Source organism: Crassostrea angulata, chromosome 8, assembly GCF_025612915.1.
Source record: "Crassostrea angulata isolate pt1a10 chromosome 8, ASM2561291v2, whole genome shotgun sequence".
NCBI classification, from domain to species: Eukaryota; Metazoa; Mollusca; class Bivalvia; order Ostreida; family Ostreidae; genus Magallana; species Magallana angulata.
This window is the reverse complement of record NC_069118.1, coordinates 52,364,657-52,382,591: the sequence shown is the minus strand read 5'-3', so window position 1 is coordinate 52,382,591 and position 17,935 is coordinate 52,364,657. Positions and strand designations below refer to the sequence as shown.

Genomic DNA, 17,935 nt, shown 5'->3' with positions numbered 1-17,935 from the left:
ACATCTTAATTTTCATCAAGCTATAATAAATAACATTATAATAGTACAGTAATTGTTAAGTATAATTACTTAATTCAATTTATTACATTGTTTGACTTCTAAAGAGCTGTATATAAACATATAGTAAACTGTTTTAATTTTAAACCAAGAGCTTTTTTTTTTACAAAAAATAATCCATGGACATAAGTGTCCTTAAAGACCTAAGACACTAAGAACTAAGACACCTGCGCCCACTAAAGTTGTCAAAATAAAGTGAAATCATTCTTCTTGTGGCAAAGAAATGTACAACTTGCGAGTTTTATTTATCAACTTTTTGAAAACTCATGGGATTTCTCTACATTAGACTAATTTCAACGGTGAATATAATGAAAACACATAAAACAAATTGTGTAACATACTTGAAAAGCCCACTAGTTAAGCTCCCCTTGGGTTCAAATGTCACCTGTCACCGAACTTTAAATAAATGGTTCTACTAACTTGTGTTTTAAAGACTTTTCCATGTTTATTATGATACAGGCTGGCATCGTTATCTTTTTAAAAACTTTATTTACATCGTCCCAATTAATTTTTTAAAATGATTAGTTTACAGTCGTTTGTAAGAAAAAAACACCGAAAATTTCTTTTTTTTCTCATGGCGGATTATTTCGATGGGATTTTTTGGAGTCTGAAAATATAATAAATTGTTTTACTTTTCAGTATACTCACGAGGAGAAATATCAAAGAGGTATAAATTTGAATATTTAATTTTACCCTACTAAATCTCCGGAATTCAGGAGTTTCCCTGGGCTTAGCCTCCGGAACCCCAACAGGACTTTGCTATGGACCCACTAGGGGCCTCAAGGTGGTAACAGATCCCCTGCCTAAAACTGGCGCCTAACCTTAAATCCTGGATCCACCACTGCTTCCTCAAAATTTGAAAGCCAGATACCGAATTTGAAATTCTTTTATTTGTAAACAATGCTCAAGTTAAGTAACTGTTTTCGTGTGTACTGCATTGCAGTAAGCTTTTATTAAATAGTGCTTTCTTTTGTTGATAATAATACTTTAGAACACATTAAATCAAATTATCGTTTATGCATCTAGTCATTTTTTTCAAAGATATGGTAATTTCCTTCCATAATTATATTACAGTGTCTGTAAACTAATTTAAGACTTGATCTTTGTTTACATTACAATGAATTCTTACCTCTGTATTTCTCCAATGATTAACACTCGCATTTCGATAACTTATTCAAAATTAAGCCACCTTATACAATAAATTTAAAAAAATTAAATTTTGATCTCAAATAGTGTCAAGAATGAACCACTTTCATTGAACTGAAATTCTATATCAATGTTATGAGCAGAAAACAACGTGGGACCCTTAATGTCATATCTGTTGTTTATTTATTGAAATCACATTTCATAAGAGACATCTTATAAATATCTTTTTGAGTGAAATGTTGATGTTTCAATAAATTTTCCTTAAACGATTAAACTGCTATTTTATTCAAGATAAAGGTACAATGTTTACAAGGAATCGATAATTTGTTGTATGCTATTTAGTGAGTATTTAATTTTCATCAAATTCTTTTTTTAGATTGATTAGAAGTATCTGACCTGATGGATCAGCGTTGGGCCCAGGATGTGTTACGGTGTCATCTCTGTGAGACTCCATCTTCCTCTATGTACTGTGACATTTGTCACATATATCTGTGTAAAGCCTGTGTGGGAGAACATCTCTCCGATGAATCCCAAGATCACAAAGTTGTGTCACTTAAAAAGAGAGGATCTACAACTAAATGTCCAAAACATTCTTCAAACATAAGCGTACTTTATTGTCAACAGTGTGACATTCCTATTTGTACAACATGTGCTTCATCTGAAGAGCATCATGGTCATAAATTTATTGAATTAATGGAAAACAAGAGAGAAGTCATTCAAAAAGATTTACAGGAATTAGAAAAACTTATTTATCCTCAATATCAAGAGATTGCATCAGAAATTCCAATTCATTTCGCTGATCTGAATACAAACTCACAGGAATTGACAACAGCTATCAACCAACATCAAGATGACTTATTCAGCGAAATAGACACCATGACTAAGACACTGAAATCTTATCTTGCTAAAATGGACTCCAAACACCTGGCTGTACTACACAAGCAGGAAGATGAAATTAAACACACTATTTCTGAAATCACCCAGAGCATTGCTGATCTGAAAAAGTTACTAGACACTAATGATGCAAGCCTTGTCGCTGCCTACAAATCAAGAAATGCCAAATTCAGAAGATTGCCTCCTAAACTTAAGGTTTCATTACCACGTTTTATTCCTCGGGGATTCAACAAAGAACTGTTTGGTTCTCTGACAGCGTTATCTTTAATAAAAGAAGAACGTTGTAGCATAATTAATTCTCCTGTTGCTGGGTCATCTATCCTGGACAAACTGCTCATTGATGCACCACGGATCATCGCAAAAGTAAAAACGGAGGTTAAATTTTTGGGCAGTGTGGCCTGTCTAAGTGATAATGATATGTGGACGTGTGGTGAAGACAATATCATGCGACTTTACAACCTCCAGGGAGAACTAGTGCAGTCAATCCATTCCAAGTCAGGAAAAAATCCATGGGACATAGCAGTGACACGGACTGGGGATCTTGTTTATACTGATGACAAAGATAGAAGTGTGAACATACTTAAGAAAAAAAAGATAAAAACATTGATCAGAACAAGGGATTGGATTCCTCGCAATGTATGTAGTGCCTCATCTGGTGACTTCTTAGTTGTTATGACCAGTGATGATGAGAAACAAACAAAAGTTGTGCGTTATTCCGACGCCACAGAAAAACAAAGTATTCAGTTTGATGACAAAGGACGACCTCTCTATTCACCTGATTGCATTAAATACATCAGTGAGAACAGAAATCTAGATATTTGTCTGTCAGATTATGGGGGTCATGCAGTAGTTGTAGTAAATCAGGCCGGGAAATTCCGGTTTACCTACACTGGTCCTCCCTCTACTAAGAAACAATCATTTGATCCACTCGGCATAGCTACAGACAGCCAGGGACTGATACTTATTGCAAATATTAACACCAGCTGTATCCATGTTGTGGATCAGGACGGACAGTTTCTCCGTTACATTAAGAATTGTGCTTTACAGAATCCACGAGGTTTTAGTGTGGACACCAGCGACAACCTCTTCGTTGTTGAGTACTATTCTTATCAATTGAAGAAAATAAAATATTATATTTAGAACATAATATGCCGCTTCGACTTTCTCTGTATGTATTGCTTATTGACAAACTGAAATTGTATGTATAGTAAACATATATGTGTATAGAAAATGATTACCTGTATTTTGTAACAATATTATTCACATAAGATATACCTTCATTAAATTATTCTTTCAAGTAATTCATGTCATAGGTTTATACACTGTACATGTACATCATGACAAAAACTCATTTTTTAATCCCCTACCGGTTTCACATGAAGAGACTTGAGCTTTCTTCTGCGTTCGTCAGTCATTCCGGCTGTCTGTCCCACATCCGTTTTCCACTCTCTCCTATGCGTTTGAGGAATAATATGAAACTTGCTAAACAAGTTTAAATGTCAAACAACAGATGAAGTTTACACTTTGGTAGCTTCTGGTTGACAAATTGTCGAGAAAATTAAGTTTTTACATTCCAATGTTTTGATAATCAGGTACGTTATTGGGTTTGGTGTGTCCTGAATAAACGAGGTCAGTATGTGTATAGAAATTATATCGTGCATTACATGTATCAATACTTTTATCGTTTCTAAAGCCCCTTTTACAATTGGCGCACGAAAACTTTACAACACTTTGCGATCTGAATTTTTTTTAGATTTGAACGAGCTCTCTCATACGTTGCACGAGCTCTCGCATTCGTTGCATGCATCAAGTCTCCTAAAAACAGTGGACATGCACACTATTCAGATGCGACCGAATGCGATCCAAATCATCGCAGTGCAACGCACGAACATTAGTACAAACGTTTTACAACGTTTTGTGTACTTGCAAAAGCATCTTCGCTAGCCAAGGGTTTTCGGTCCACTTTGCTCCCCATAAACCCTTGGGTGATTTCATTACGAAAACCTGGTGAAAATATCTGTTTTATGATTGGCTGCAGCTGCGAGTAGCTGATCCAATCGCAGTGCTTGTAAATATAAACTTTAAAAGAAAACACATGTGTGATCTTTGGTAAAACATTCGGTGCTTTTAACAAATTGAGACACAAGTACAGTGCCTTCCCAACGATGGTCTAACCAGATCGCTTTAAAACCTATATATTTTACTAGGATTGACCATAGTTCTACAAACTTGTCAAGGCTCGCGTGATAGCATGGGAAGTAAACATGGCGAATGTAGAAGTTGCCTATCCCGTTAGTATATATACGTTCCTACTTATGGTTATTTTAAAGGTTCAGTGAGCTCTGTTTTATTTAATTTCTTTGGTCTGCAATATTCACGACAACGATACCTGATTTTATGGTATGAAAGCTTTCATATAAATCGGCAACTTTTTCACTCCCGGTACAGGTCCTTACATAACACTATGAATAAAACATTCCGTGCTTGCCCTAGGTTATAATTAATTCGTATTTAATAGCATCGTTAATTATGTTCCGATATTCGGTAGTCAATATGTTTTCAAGTTGTATTAATGCCGTAGTGTGTATATAACATGTTGTTTAATTCGATTAAAATGTAAATATGCAAAGGGGCGCAACTCAAGTTGCTCGCTAGATAGCGCCACCACATCACCGAGTTTTCGTAATGAAATCCGCCAAGGGTTTATGGGGAGCAAAGTGGACCGAAAACCCTTGGCTAGCGAAGATGTTGCAAGAGTGATGCACGATTTTTAACGGTGGTAATAAAAATCGCAGTTGTTTATATGTGTATTGTGCGACCATCAGACTGTTGCTCAACGCACGCACGCACGTTCGCACGCACGCACGCACGCACACACACACTCACACACCAAAATATGAAGATTTATTTCTCCGAGAAAAAGTCATATTTCCCGAAGGCATCGCCCGAGGGAAATTTGTTTTTCTGGGGGAATAAATCTTCATATTCCCTAAACATTAATGCAATAAATGTATTATTATACCGGACAACAAATGCTTAAACAAAATACGTTGATTTCCAAAAATTGTTTAACTTTTCAAAAGATATAACGTCGTGATTGCTTGATTTCCTCTGTTACTGTCTCACTTTTCTTTCATAATTTTGAATCATAAAAAGTTAAGTTGGTTTTGTGATATATAGAGAATCATAATGATTAAATATCTTTAATTTAATCATAATTGTCTTCATCATATGCTCATATCGGCTTTTTCATTCCTATGAAATCGCCCTGTCACGTGACTTCTAGACCAATCAAATATGATAAAATAATCATATTGTGGTATGATAATAAATGCTGCTGCATCTCTGTTTCTTCTTAGGCGACATGTTCTCTCACCTTCAACTAATTTTACTGAAGAGCACCGGAAATGGGCGGTATAAATGCGAATACTCGCACGAGCATTCATACCATGTAACGCATGGTCGCACGTCCAGTCGCATTGGCGCACATTCAATCGTCTGATCACCTGGTCTCCTATCGCATTATCTTTCAACAGTCGCTCACATTGTACAACAGTCGCATATAGACGCATGATATATCGCAAGATTTAATGCGTTTACACAACGCTCGCTTAGATCGTGCGAATTTCGTACAAATACTTTTATCAGATGCGATTATGTCGGCAACAGTTTACGATTCATATCTAATTTTATCGGTCACACGAATATTCAGTCGCTTCTTCTCATGCGTCAACTGTGAAAGGGGCTTAACGAACAAAGTTCTGTAAAATAATGTCAAGTATTGTTTTGTACACGTCATTTTATTCGTCATTATTTTGGTAGCATTAAAATAGGGTTCGTTTTCAGGTTTGAGCTGTTTCATATAATTGTTTGGCAGGGCTCAACACTAAAGTCCCTTTTACAATTGGCGCACGAGCAGAAGCAACAAAATAGTCGTGCGACCGAAAAAAATTAGATATGGTTCGTAAACTGTTGACAAACAATTTGTATATGAAATAGTAGTCGTGCGAAACTCGCACGATTCAGAGCGACCGTTGTGATATATAAACACAATGAATCGTGTAATGTATATCGTGTCTATAGATTTGTAAGATTATCCGATAGGATAGCATAAAAGACCAGATGATCGGACAATTGAACGTGTGCCAATGCAATAGAACGAGCTGCAGTACTCTTATCATGCGTTTCATCCTATGATTGCTTGTAAGACTCAACGGGGTTATATATACCGCCCGTGTCCGACGCTTTTTCGTGAAAATAGTTGCTTCAAAGAAAAATATCGCCTAAAATGGCAAACAAGAGCTAAAGTCAAGGTCAATTGTGGTCTGAAACAGAGTAGCTTATACAGTATAAACTGTATAAGGGAACTATTTGCCCTCTTTTTATTTTCGTTCATTTTGCTCTTTTCTTTCGGTTAGCCGATTAAGATTTTGCAAATTCCAATGTCTCACATTATCTCTCTTTTGCCACAACATTGTCGGGGCGAATTCAAAGCGAGGCAAAACCACGGGGCGAAAATAACCCCGTATCCAATATATTCTTTTGGTAAAGTATGGGAGCTGACACCGATAAATCTTGCAATTATAGTAAAACATATTGATAGATTACGTGATACACGTTGAGCAACAGTCTTATGGTCGCACAACAAACCCATTAACAGCTGCGATTTATCTTACGATCTTTAAAAATCGTGCATCGCTCTTGCAAGTACGAAAACGTTGTAAAACGTTTGTAGTAATGTTTTTCAATGCATTGCAATAATTTGGATCGCATTCGGTCGGGTCTGAATATTTTGTATTTCCACTTCTTTTAGGAGACTTGATGCGACTACAAAAACTCAAGGAACGAATGCCAGACCCCCTGCAACGTATGCGATAACTCGTGCGAAGCCTAGAAATTCCGATTGCAAATTGTTGTAAAGTGCAGCAATTGTGTCAGGGGCTTGAGGCACGTCCGACCGACTAAGTCCACTAACAGTTTAGTCTTGCCAAGTAAACACTGCATTATGATAGCCCGACTAGTACTGGTCGTGTTAAAATTCCATTCAGTGAGTTATTCAAGCAAACTCAGTGTAATAGTATTGTACAACAGAACTAATAATCAAAAGCTATGAGTTCAAAAATATTTGTCATTGAAAATTCAACATGTTACGATTGTCATTATCTTTGAAAAAAGTCACTCGACACACTTCTTTGTATTATGGATCTCTTTGACGAAAACGATCGGCAGACATCGGTAGGTTTCTGGGTATTATAAATAAACTTTTAGCGGATGTGGACAGTCTTACGACAACTGATCAGTTGATTATTGATTTCTTTGTCGTTTTGTTTATGAATTAATAAATCCAAAAAGTTATTAAGTAGTATGAAGGAAAGAGTTTTTTGTAATATTCTTATTGATAGAGAAACATATTGATTTTATTGAACCGAAACTACCTTGTTCGACCTATTTACGATAATTACATTGTTTTATTGTTTACGTTAAAAATGTCCTCATTCGACTTTAGTTTCTCAGAGGGAAAAGGAAAATTATGAATTTAAAGCTAAAGGCAGAGCGAATGTTAAACCAAAACCAAAAGGAGAAACGTTGGTGTTTTTTACACTGCTTTTTTAATAGCCATAAAAAGAGCCCACATTTATTACACTCTACCCTAGAATACTAAAGCTCCAGGAAAAAATGGAGTGGCTTTCAAATCAAGTTATCAAATCGATATATCCTGTCGCCGATTTAATAGGTATATGTACAATTAAAACTCTCAGAAATTGTTAACAGTTACCAGCAAACATGGATAAGACTTGCATAGCGAAATAAACATCATGATCAAGAAACTGAAATCTTATCTTGGGGAGATTTTAAAAAAAACACCTGGTTTTCATAAATAAACAGGAAGATAAAGTCACACACTATATCTGAAATCACACAGCATTGCTGATCAAAAGAAGTTACAAGACTCCAGTGATGTCAGCCTTGTCTCTGCCTTTAAATCTAGGTATGGTACATACTGCCTCCTAAAATCACAGTTTCCTTACCAAGTTTTATTCCTAAGAAGACTAGAAAATAACATATCTATCAACAATTTGGCTCTCTGTCAGCGTTATTTATCATAACAGAAGAAATAATCTGCACAATGGATTTCCCCTGGACTGAGTCCTCTCCTCCGGACACACGGCTTATTATTGTACGACTGATCTTCACACAGATAAACACCAAGTATAAACTAGTTGATCTACAAATTATATACTGTGCGAGTGATAAAGATATATAGACCACGGGTGGTGATAACAAATTCATAAGAATTTACAATCGGGGGGGGGGGGGGAGGGGGGTAGGGGGAGCTAATGAAGTCAATCAAAACCATGTCATAGAACAATCAGTAGGACATGACGGGAGTTGGGATCCAGTGTATACTGATAGAGAAGATAGAACTGTGAGCATAGTGGATGATGAATAGATTAAGACATTGATCAAATTTTACTAGAATGTACAAAACCATGCACGATGACAATTACCTTACTGATGTCCATAAAAACTTGCATAATTGTAGGTAGTCCAGTTATATACAAGTTTTTTTTTGCCAAGATAGATTGGATTTTCCACAAACACACTCATATTACTACTTGGTTTTTCTCCATCAAATCTAGTTCGATGATTTTAGGCATACCTTAAAGGGGCATGGTCACAATTTTGGTCAAATTTTTATTATTTGCAATGCTTCAGGAATGAATTTCAAATGATTAAATGTTAGGGTGTCAGTCGTTGAGTTTTAAGCAAGATACAGGTCTTACAATTCTTCGTCATGTAAACAATGCTTGTGCCCTGTTTTTGTTTACATAGGTTCAATATACCATTAAAAATCTTTTTAAAGCTGGTTTGTCAACCATTTTATTCATTTTAAGCATAAATAAACAATTCTTTATGATTAACACATTCATGTTAGGTCTAAAACTGGAATTTTCACTTCAACATTCAAAATGTACGAGGGATGTTCGGAAATTATTTAGACAACACGGATATTTCCATTTCTAAGCGACAAATTATGGTGAAAGTTGGCATGAACATTGAAGAAACCTTAACAAATAATTAAAGAAAGTAATATTTAAAAAATGTTTAATATTTTGTTCACAACGGTAGATTAACAAATCGGTGGTCGGGGTACCCGTCGCAAGCATAAACTCGGAGAGTAAGAAAACTAAAACATCGTCTAAGTGTCCGCAAACTTGCAGCTTATACTAAAAGAAATCAGATTATATATGTTCATTTTGCTATTTATTGTGACTAACTTTTGATCAAGTTTTACGAATGTTTGAGTTGAAAAACGGATATGGTACAGATATATTTACCAAGCAATAGGAATTTGAAAACGACAGTATATAGAAATTTGACGTCAAGGCGGCGCAGCGAATATACATCTAATTGATGGAAATTCGGAAAAAGACCTTTTAATACCACCCAACTGCTTTAACAAAAACTATACGATGGCATGGGATAAAGAACTTCAGTTTATCGTCTTTTTTCACTAATTGTTTAGCTAGAATTCAGACAAAGTGACTAAATATCAAATACCTTTTCACACTTACTGATGTAAACAGTTCTAAAATATGTACACAGAATCACTGTAGGAGACATTTCACAGTAATTTGACTTTCAGTTAGAAATGACCCGATTTTTTCACAAAATCAAGAATGGAGGGGATTTTCGAATGATTACATCTTGAAATGTAAAGAAAAGATGAGAAATGAAGAATTAATTCTTTTGTCCCTTCTTTTGTTAGGTTTTTAAAACATAGGATCAATAAGAAGCGTCAAAATGACGTTGCGGTATTAAGTTTGCGGTTGCGCCGGGTCACTGGGCGATGGCAATTTGGTCAGCTTACCAGGAATGATAAAATCATGCTATGGACAACAATTTTTTACATTGATAAACTCTATCCTGGTGTACGTTTTGGTGAATTTTCAAGGATTTATCTTTTCCCCCAAGGAAATAAGCGTAAATGTCTCAATAATATCCGAACAACCCTCGTAAACAAACGCTTTGGTTACATAGCGAAGAATTGTAAGCTCTGTAACTCGCTTATGACTCATCAAATGACACTCAATTTTGGTTGCCAATTAAAAATTCATTACAGAAGCATTGTAAACATTAAAATGGAAAAAAAAAAAATTTTGACCGAAATCGTGACCATGTCTCTTTAAAAACAAACAGAATATTTTTGATCAATGTAAATATATAGATAATATTTTTCAAAGAATTATACAATAATCTTATAGATTTGTCATTCCTTTACTAAATACTAGAATTCATACGAATTGGCCCCTCTGTGTCTGACCGTACCTATCATATTAACATATATTTCTTAATGATGTTATAATTAAACGAGATACCACACGTCACAGTAAATGTGTTATTAGGATAAATAATCTCAACAGTCACATAAAAAATTCCCTTGAAGTCGTTATTCTTACGATCGGCGGCAATTCATACGAATCTGAACTTTTTGGGGGTGGAGAAACAATGAAAAATATCTAATAATGAACTGCCCATTATCGAAGAATGGTAAAAATATTTAATATATACGTGTTACAATATACCAAAGTGCTAAAATTTATGGAAAAAACATAATTGAAACGCAACAGTTTTAAAACCAAAACGTCCTTATGCAGATATAATGGAGTACATATAATATAAGTTAAGCAAACCGACCCCCCATGTTCTCCGAGCATATAAAAAATAAAGAACGTGCAAAGATACTTATTACATTCAATTCAATGCAGATGAATATCAAGTTTGGCATAAAGAAGACTGCAGAAAAAGGGACGTTCAATGTATCAAATTGAAAAGTACTTTCATTTGCCAATACCTGCCAGAGTACTTAGTGGTGAGGCACATATGGTTATATCCTAAATGATAACAAATATAGCTATAGGTACAACTATACTAATGTTTCGTTAAATATGTTTAATAAAGCAAGATAAATGTATAACAGTAAACCATTCTGACAAGTAAGGTTATATAAAAAAGAGAGATAGAAAATGTACATGTATATAGAGTATGTATTTAAAATTATCAGGGTTTTTTCATAAATATATTAATCAGAATTATGCTACGTGTTTTTAAGGTATGCCAACCATACTAGATTAAATGGAGAAAAGAAGAATAAGATCTTCACTGTTATTGAGAGAAACACGATACATTTTAACAACACGCCTGTAGATTATAATACAACGGAGGTTTCTTTTGCCAATAGAACAAGCTTTGTTGGACATCAACAAAGTAAACGCAACGTGAAAGAAGTACAATACGTTGTGCCCATGGTTTTAAAACCAAACTTCCAATTTTTATCGCAACGACATAACTTTGCCATTTTCTAGTGTCCGACTAATGTTCTCTGCCAAGCGTATGCTGACCAATTTTTAGAACATACAAAACACAGAAAAAACCGACAGTTTTTTCCCAACAAGTAGAATTAAAGCGATACAATAGTGAATAGTGGATTTGTGTACTTTATTTTTTAATAGTATTAATGAAACAACTTTGAAATACAAAACATTTGTACATGTAATCGTCATTTTCGTTTTACAAAATGTAGGAAACTAATGTGTCTGAGTACAACAAATAGCATGGGTGTAATTTATAAACTCTTCTTAATCCTGAAGTAGGATGTTTAACTTTATTGATGAAGTAGCTCCATTGGCACATTGCATATCTTCACGATGCAAAAATCAATTTCCGTACGTGTAACACAGTAGTGCTAAAATACAAAACATATTTTAGTTGGATAGCAGAAATACGTCCAACGACACAAGTTATAAAATGCATGTACTGTCATTTTTTTCGACAATTTATCCCTTTTTTGGGACACAAACATTTGAAAGGGATACATAAAATTTAAATCTTTGAAATATTGAACCATAGTGATAACATATGTATATATTAAAGTAAATGTGTAAATATCTATCGTTTTCTCCCCTTATGTCTGTCCCTTTTCTATTTCTTATTCCCTTTCTCACTCTGCCTGTTTTGCTGTCTGACTGACAATAGGAATAATCCATATATTTGTACCCCGACAACTAGGTCTTAATTTTGATTGCGTAGATTTTTGCTTTGTCATACATACTAGTAATGAACTATCATCAATTTTCCGATAAATAGTAGAAAATATACTAAGTGGATGTAAATTCATAAACTAAGTCTACATTTTGACAAATTTTGGGTCTAATTTTCTACCTAAACAAAATAAAGCCAATTACGAGATCTAAATCTTTTATGTTTACAATGCTGGAATATAAAATCTAATATATGAATATAAATATTATTTTCAATGAAAGGTTTTGATGCAAGTGTAAATTTCAGTACAGAAAATATCTCTTCTGTATGATACAATTCACCATGTGTTTGTCAACATAACAGTCTTATTCCATATTATACATACAGTTGCACATTTGCAGAGCCCGTCTTTTAGTACTTTGATTCAAATTTAAGACCAAAACATACCTTATAGCAGATTCAAATAACAGAGTGTTCCCGGAAGCACGAAAACAATTACATGCACAGAAGATACAAACTTTTACTTGCCCCTAAAAATTGTGAAATTAAACAATTCCGCAAAACATTATGAAATGATCATTTTAAATAATATCAGTGTGACTAAGAAATTAAAAAAAAAAGAAAAAGAAGAAGCAAGTAAAATTAATTTTTTTCCCTGGAGATGATATTTTTTAGAGGGGCTCGAAATGAAACAAAAATATGTTAAATTTCTGAAATAATTATAAGTAAATTTATTAAAAAACAAGAATGTAATTTTTTATAACTACAAACGCGCGTTTCACACAGAATTATATACACTGAACCAAACTTCCAAGTGTTCACCCATTTTAATGGTTTAACAATATGAAATAAACACATTTACTTGTCTGGTCTTCGGGGAAATTGATTTCCATTAAACCTTCAAGTAGTTAAGATCAATGGATTTACCATGACTTCTTTTTGGGACTCAAGAGCTTGACTTTTGATTCATATCACAAACACTTCCTGTTTGCTTGAATTTCGCCCACAGCTTTGGATTGTGTTAAGTTGCCAAGGTAATGTTGATTCACTGGTAAAAGTGAACAATGATATTTAAATAACGTTTCCTTTCGATTGCTTCATATTTAAAAAAATAACATAAACGAAATAAACGACAGATTTAGAGTGAGTACAACTAGTCTTATGAACAATCATGACACCAATATGACTCTGGTTCTTTTCTCGATGATTTTTCTGCCAATTTTAAGGAGTTTTTTTTTCATTTGAAACTATTACTAAAACTATTTTCAATCGCAAAAAGTTGCCTATCAAATTATGCATGCACAAACAATAGCCAATTTCTTGTTTTGACGTTTCATCACGTGTAATTGGTTTCAATCGGTATTGTCTTAATTAATCCGTGCAATGGATGAGGAGACATATTACATTGAAAATTGTATATTATTTTATTTTGTTATTTTCAATTTATTCAATTTTTTGGGGGTGAACACTTTGTTGAGTATAAAAGAAAATTAATTGTAAAATAACTGGTTTTGGTCGGTTACAACTTTCAAAGTAGCTCAGCTTTTTATTACTGTTCCTAATTAGATGAAAGATGTATCCTTTTCTTTGTTAACCCAAACTTCCTACTGAAATAATGCTTGTTTTGCAACCCCACATCCCTATGAATGGATTTTGCTCGTTTTTGAAAACAATGATGCATTCATTCTATCTTATAATACATTAACTATAGGGCTTACAAGAATTATATACAATTTTTATAACATAATATTTAGTCCGAAAATAAGAAGGCCCTACTTCAAATATTTTCAAAATAGAAAAACATGTATATCACGTTACATAGAAAGTTAGTTATAGTTCCTAGAAATCCTAGAATAAGTTCATATAATACGTCTAAAAATACCACGTTATGCATCACTATTCTGTTTTGATGTGGGGAAAAATAAATCGGCATTTGTTGTATAAGAAATGGCTCACACATTGTTTATTCAATACTGAAATAATATGCATCCATATTTGCCAAATCCGCCCGAATGTCCTACATGTACTCAACAATAAAATATGCTTACAGTGTTTGTTTAAGACTTCAATGTAATAAAAGACATGGCTTTTTATTAAACAAAAAAAAGGAATAAACATAAAAGAGTTTTAATCTAAATTTCATCGTCGAAAATGTCTTAGGTTTTAAGATTACTATCTATTAAATCAAAGCTATTATCATTAACCCACCCCCCCCCCCCCATATATACATTTTAAAGAGCAATGTTATCTGACAAGCCATTTTAAAAACTAGTGATTTTATTCAAGTTCTTCCTTACCTTTGGGAAAAAGATCTTTTACCTTTAAAACAAACAGAAACATTTTGAAAACTTGAATCGGATTTAATGTTTGACTGTTACTATAAAAAGGATTTTGTTCCCATATATTTTTTTTTCAAAATTACACGTAAAGTAAGGTCAAAATCGGGACTAGGGAAAGCACAGAAGCGTTACATATTTTAGGTGGGCGAACAGAGGTCCACAATAATTATGCAGGCTATGCAAATATCAAGTGTATCATTCTTAATATGTTACATTTATCTGTACAATCTTACTTAAAATTAAACTGAGTGTGTATTTTTGCTCAACTTTTTTCTTAAATAAATTAAAACTTTAATTATGATGATGAAAAACATAAATTCAAACTAGCACAGGATGAATTAGGTGGCAGGGGACAGTTTTTTTTGATACGGTTCATTGTAGCCAAGGGATGCATGTCTTCGGAACTCTGTAACTAGAATTTGCTCAGTTCCCATTCATGAGATTTTGACCCTTTCATATTTTGCTAATTTTTCATGATTTTTCAGCTTTTTAGACCTCCTCCAGCTAATTCCCTGCAGAGGGTTGACCTTCCGTACCGCGTGCATGTTGCACTATCACATGTCAGAAACTTACCGGTGTATAGTTTACAATGTCCCATCCACCTACTTTTCGTGTTATTTTACCTCCCGTCTGTAACTTGCAATTTCACTGTGTAAAGTCAGCACAACAGTCATAGCCGCAGGTTTCGCATTTTACTTCTGATTCTCATGTACCTAACATAAGGGGCCTACATATTGCATATCAATTTCAACAACAGACACCCCTCTAACTAATGATAATCATTAAAAATCATTTCATGAATTTTAGCAACACTCATAAGCCTTCAAGTACAGCAATTCTCAATTTTACAAAAATATTGACGGGTACTTTATTCGAAACTGTCCCTTGCTACCTTTAACATACACTAACATTCATTGAAAAGTCATCTTGTCTTAAAATTTTAAAGCTTATGCTATTCTGAAAAAAAGTACACCATATTTTGCCAATTCCATTGAGGTTTAAGAAAAATATGGCCATTTAAGTGAACCCACCATTTCCACTTTCCTCTATGTAACACAGATTCACAGGGCTCTCCATAAATAAAGCATCTTTATCTAATCTTTTAGAGGTCAACTGTTGTTCAACCTCCTTAAATAAGAAACCTTATTCAATACTACATACATCTGCTTGATATTATCATGATAAAAGCATCACATCACTTAGAAATACCCTTACATGTATACCCTCCCCCTATCTTTTGATTTTCACAAGAAGTATTAGTTTGAACACTTTAACCAAATATTATGAAACTTGTGGCAGTTTCCTTGAGTCATTTCTTACACATATTTGAAAACAACCATCACTGATATTTAAAATTGATCTTTTTTTGGTAAATGGATGATTTGTAGCATTTTTATTCACAAAAAGTCATGTCGCCCTACATGTGATTTCTTGTTTTCATGAAAAAATAAGCCTATAATCATATTTGGTGGATATCTTATAAATTCTGGTTTCTAGTCTCATTTTAACTTTGCTAAATTAGTAAGACCTACAAGTGTGATGTGTGCGTTTAATTAAAATAAAATTCAAACACACCCAGGTACCTGGGGACGGATGAGAATTCCATGAAAAATGTTCAAATTTTTCATGTTTTTCTACATTTTTGATGCATTTATACAATAAAAGGGTAAAAATATGTTGTTTTTTGTTCATTTCAAGAGTAATTATCATAGCAGATGTTATTTCAAGGTCAAATGTACATTTACATATCCTACATGTAATGGTAATGGAGTCCACTGGAAAGAGGGGGTGGCTTTTTCAATTCTGTAAATACATCTAAAATACCATTTTTTGATAGGAAGGAGCAAAAACTTGAGTTTTTTGACATATTGTATGCTTTGATAACTGCATTTGTCTACATGTAAAGTTCATTTGAAATAAAAATATGCTGTTTTAAAAATATTGGGTGATATAAGTCAGGGGGCTTAATGTTATTTCATAAAATCAGACAGCAAAATGGCTGCAAATTCATAAATTTAATGATTTAATTGATGAAAACTGTTTTAAAGTATTTATTCTTATCTCAATAATTAACTTAAGCCTATTAATTGTCATCAGGATAGGAAATACCTACTCTCTTAGCCAATTTACTCTAGTGGTGGTCATTCTACACATTTAAGAGGGAGTTACCCCCCTTGAATATCTTAGCTAATAAATCATGTAATGACATCTATAGCAAAGAAAATCATCCATTTTCACAAAATGTATTGCTTATGGTACAAAATCCACTCAAAATTACACTTAAAGGAGAAATATGAAAATGCCATGTAGTCTTGAAGGTGGCAGGGGACAGTTTTTTTTGATATGGTTCATTGTAGCCAAGGGATGCATGTCTTCAGAACTCTGTAACTAGAATTTGCTCAGTTCCCATTCAGCACAAATACCTTTAATTCACACTTTATAAGACCAATCACCAATTTCTGAAGAAAATTACTAGTCAACCCCTGTAAAATTCTCTACATACTGGTTTTTATGAGATTTTGACCCTTTCATATTTTGCTAATTTTTCATGATTTTTCAGCTTTTTAGACCTCCCCCAGCTAATTCCCTGCAGAGGGTTGATCTTCCGTACCGCGTGCATGTTGCACTATCACATGTCAGAAACTTACCGGTGTATAGTTTACAATGTCCCATCCACCTACTTTTCGTGTTATTTTACCTCCCGTCTGTAACTTGCAATTTCACTGTGTAAAGTCAGCACAACAGTCATAGCCGCAGGTTTCGCATTTTACTTTTGATTCTCATGTACCTAACATAAGGGGCCTACATATTGCATATCAATTTCAACAACAGACACCCCTCTAACTAATGATAATCATTAAAAATCATTTCATGAATTTTAGCAACACTCATAAGCTTTCAAGTACAGCAATTCTCAATTTTACAAAAATATTGACGGGTACTTTATTCGAAACTGTTCCTTGCTACCTTAAACCCATCTGATATAAATGTAAAGCTATGATATTGAATTGAAATCAAAAAGGGCTTCATTGGATAAGATCCAACGAATTCAAATATGGAAAGTGAATTAAATTCATACTTTATACATGAATATATTTGCCCCCGTTTTATTATCACCCCTTTCGACCACGTTGTCAGCGGGCAAAATTAAGACTAGGCGAATCCCAATGTTCCAAGTTATTTCTTTAGTCCACAAGCGAGTCTGGGCGAATTTCAGACGGGTCAAAACCGTTTGCAAGTGTAGAAGGGCGAAATAACACGGGGTGGAAATAACACTGTATACAGTACACAGCCACATGACTAGAAGAAAACCTCAAAAGCCATATCACTCTACATGCGACAGGTATTTACCTTTTCATGGATCAATGTTGAATTCATATTCGTTTTTTTTAAATACATTGCATAGGCTAGAAGATAGTTCAATGCAAAAAAAAAAAACTATTGTGATCAAGTGC

At 33.9% G+C, this 17,935-nt stretch overlaps 1 protein-coding gene across 5 annotated transcripts in view; it reads left to right on the top strand.

Moving 5' to 3' along the window:
* LOC128158390 (tripartite motif-containing protein 2-like) overlaps positions 1-3,415 on the top strand; it is a 38,281-nt gene extending 34,866 nt beyond the window's left edge. For 2 of the 5 annotated variants that reach the window (XM_052821187.1, XM_052821185.1), the window contains exons 2-3: positions 697-841; positions 1,580-3,415. In XM_052821187.1, the coding sequence (XP_052677147.1) occupies positions 1,603-3,237 (1,635 nt within the window). In that variant the 5' untranslated portion in view covers positions 697-841; positions 1,580-1,602 and the 3' untranslated portion in view covers positions 3,238-3,415. The remainder of the gene's footprint in view (positions 1-696; positions 842-1,579) is intronic. The other 3 variants (XM_052821188.1, XM_052821186.1, XM_052821184.1) reach the window with 2 other exon arrangements.
* The last annotated feature ends 14,520 nt before the right edge of the window (positions 3,416-17,935 follow it).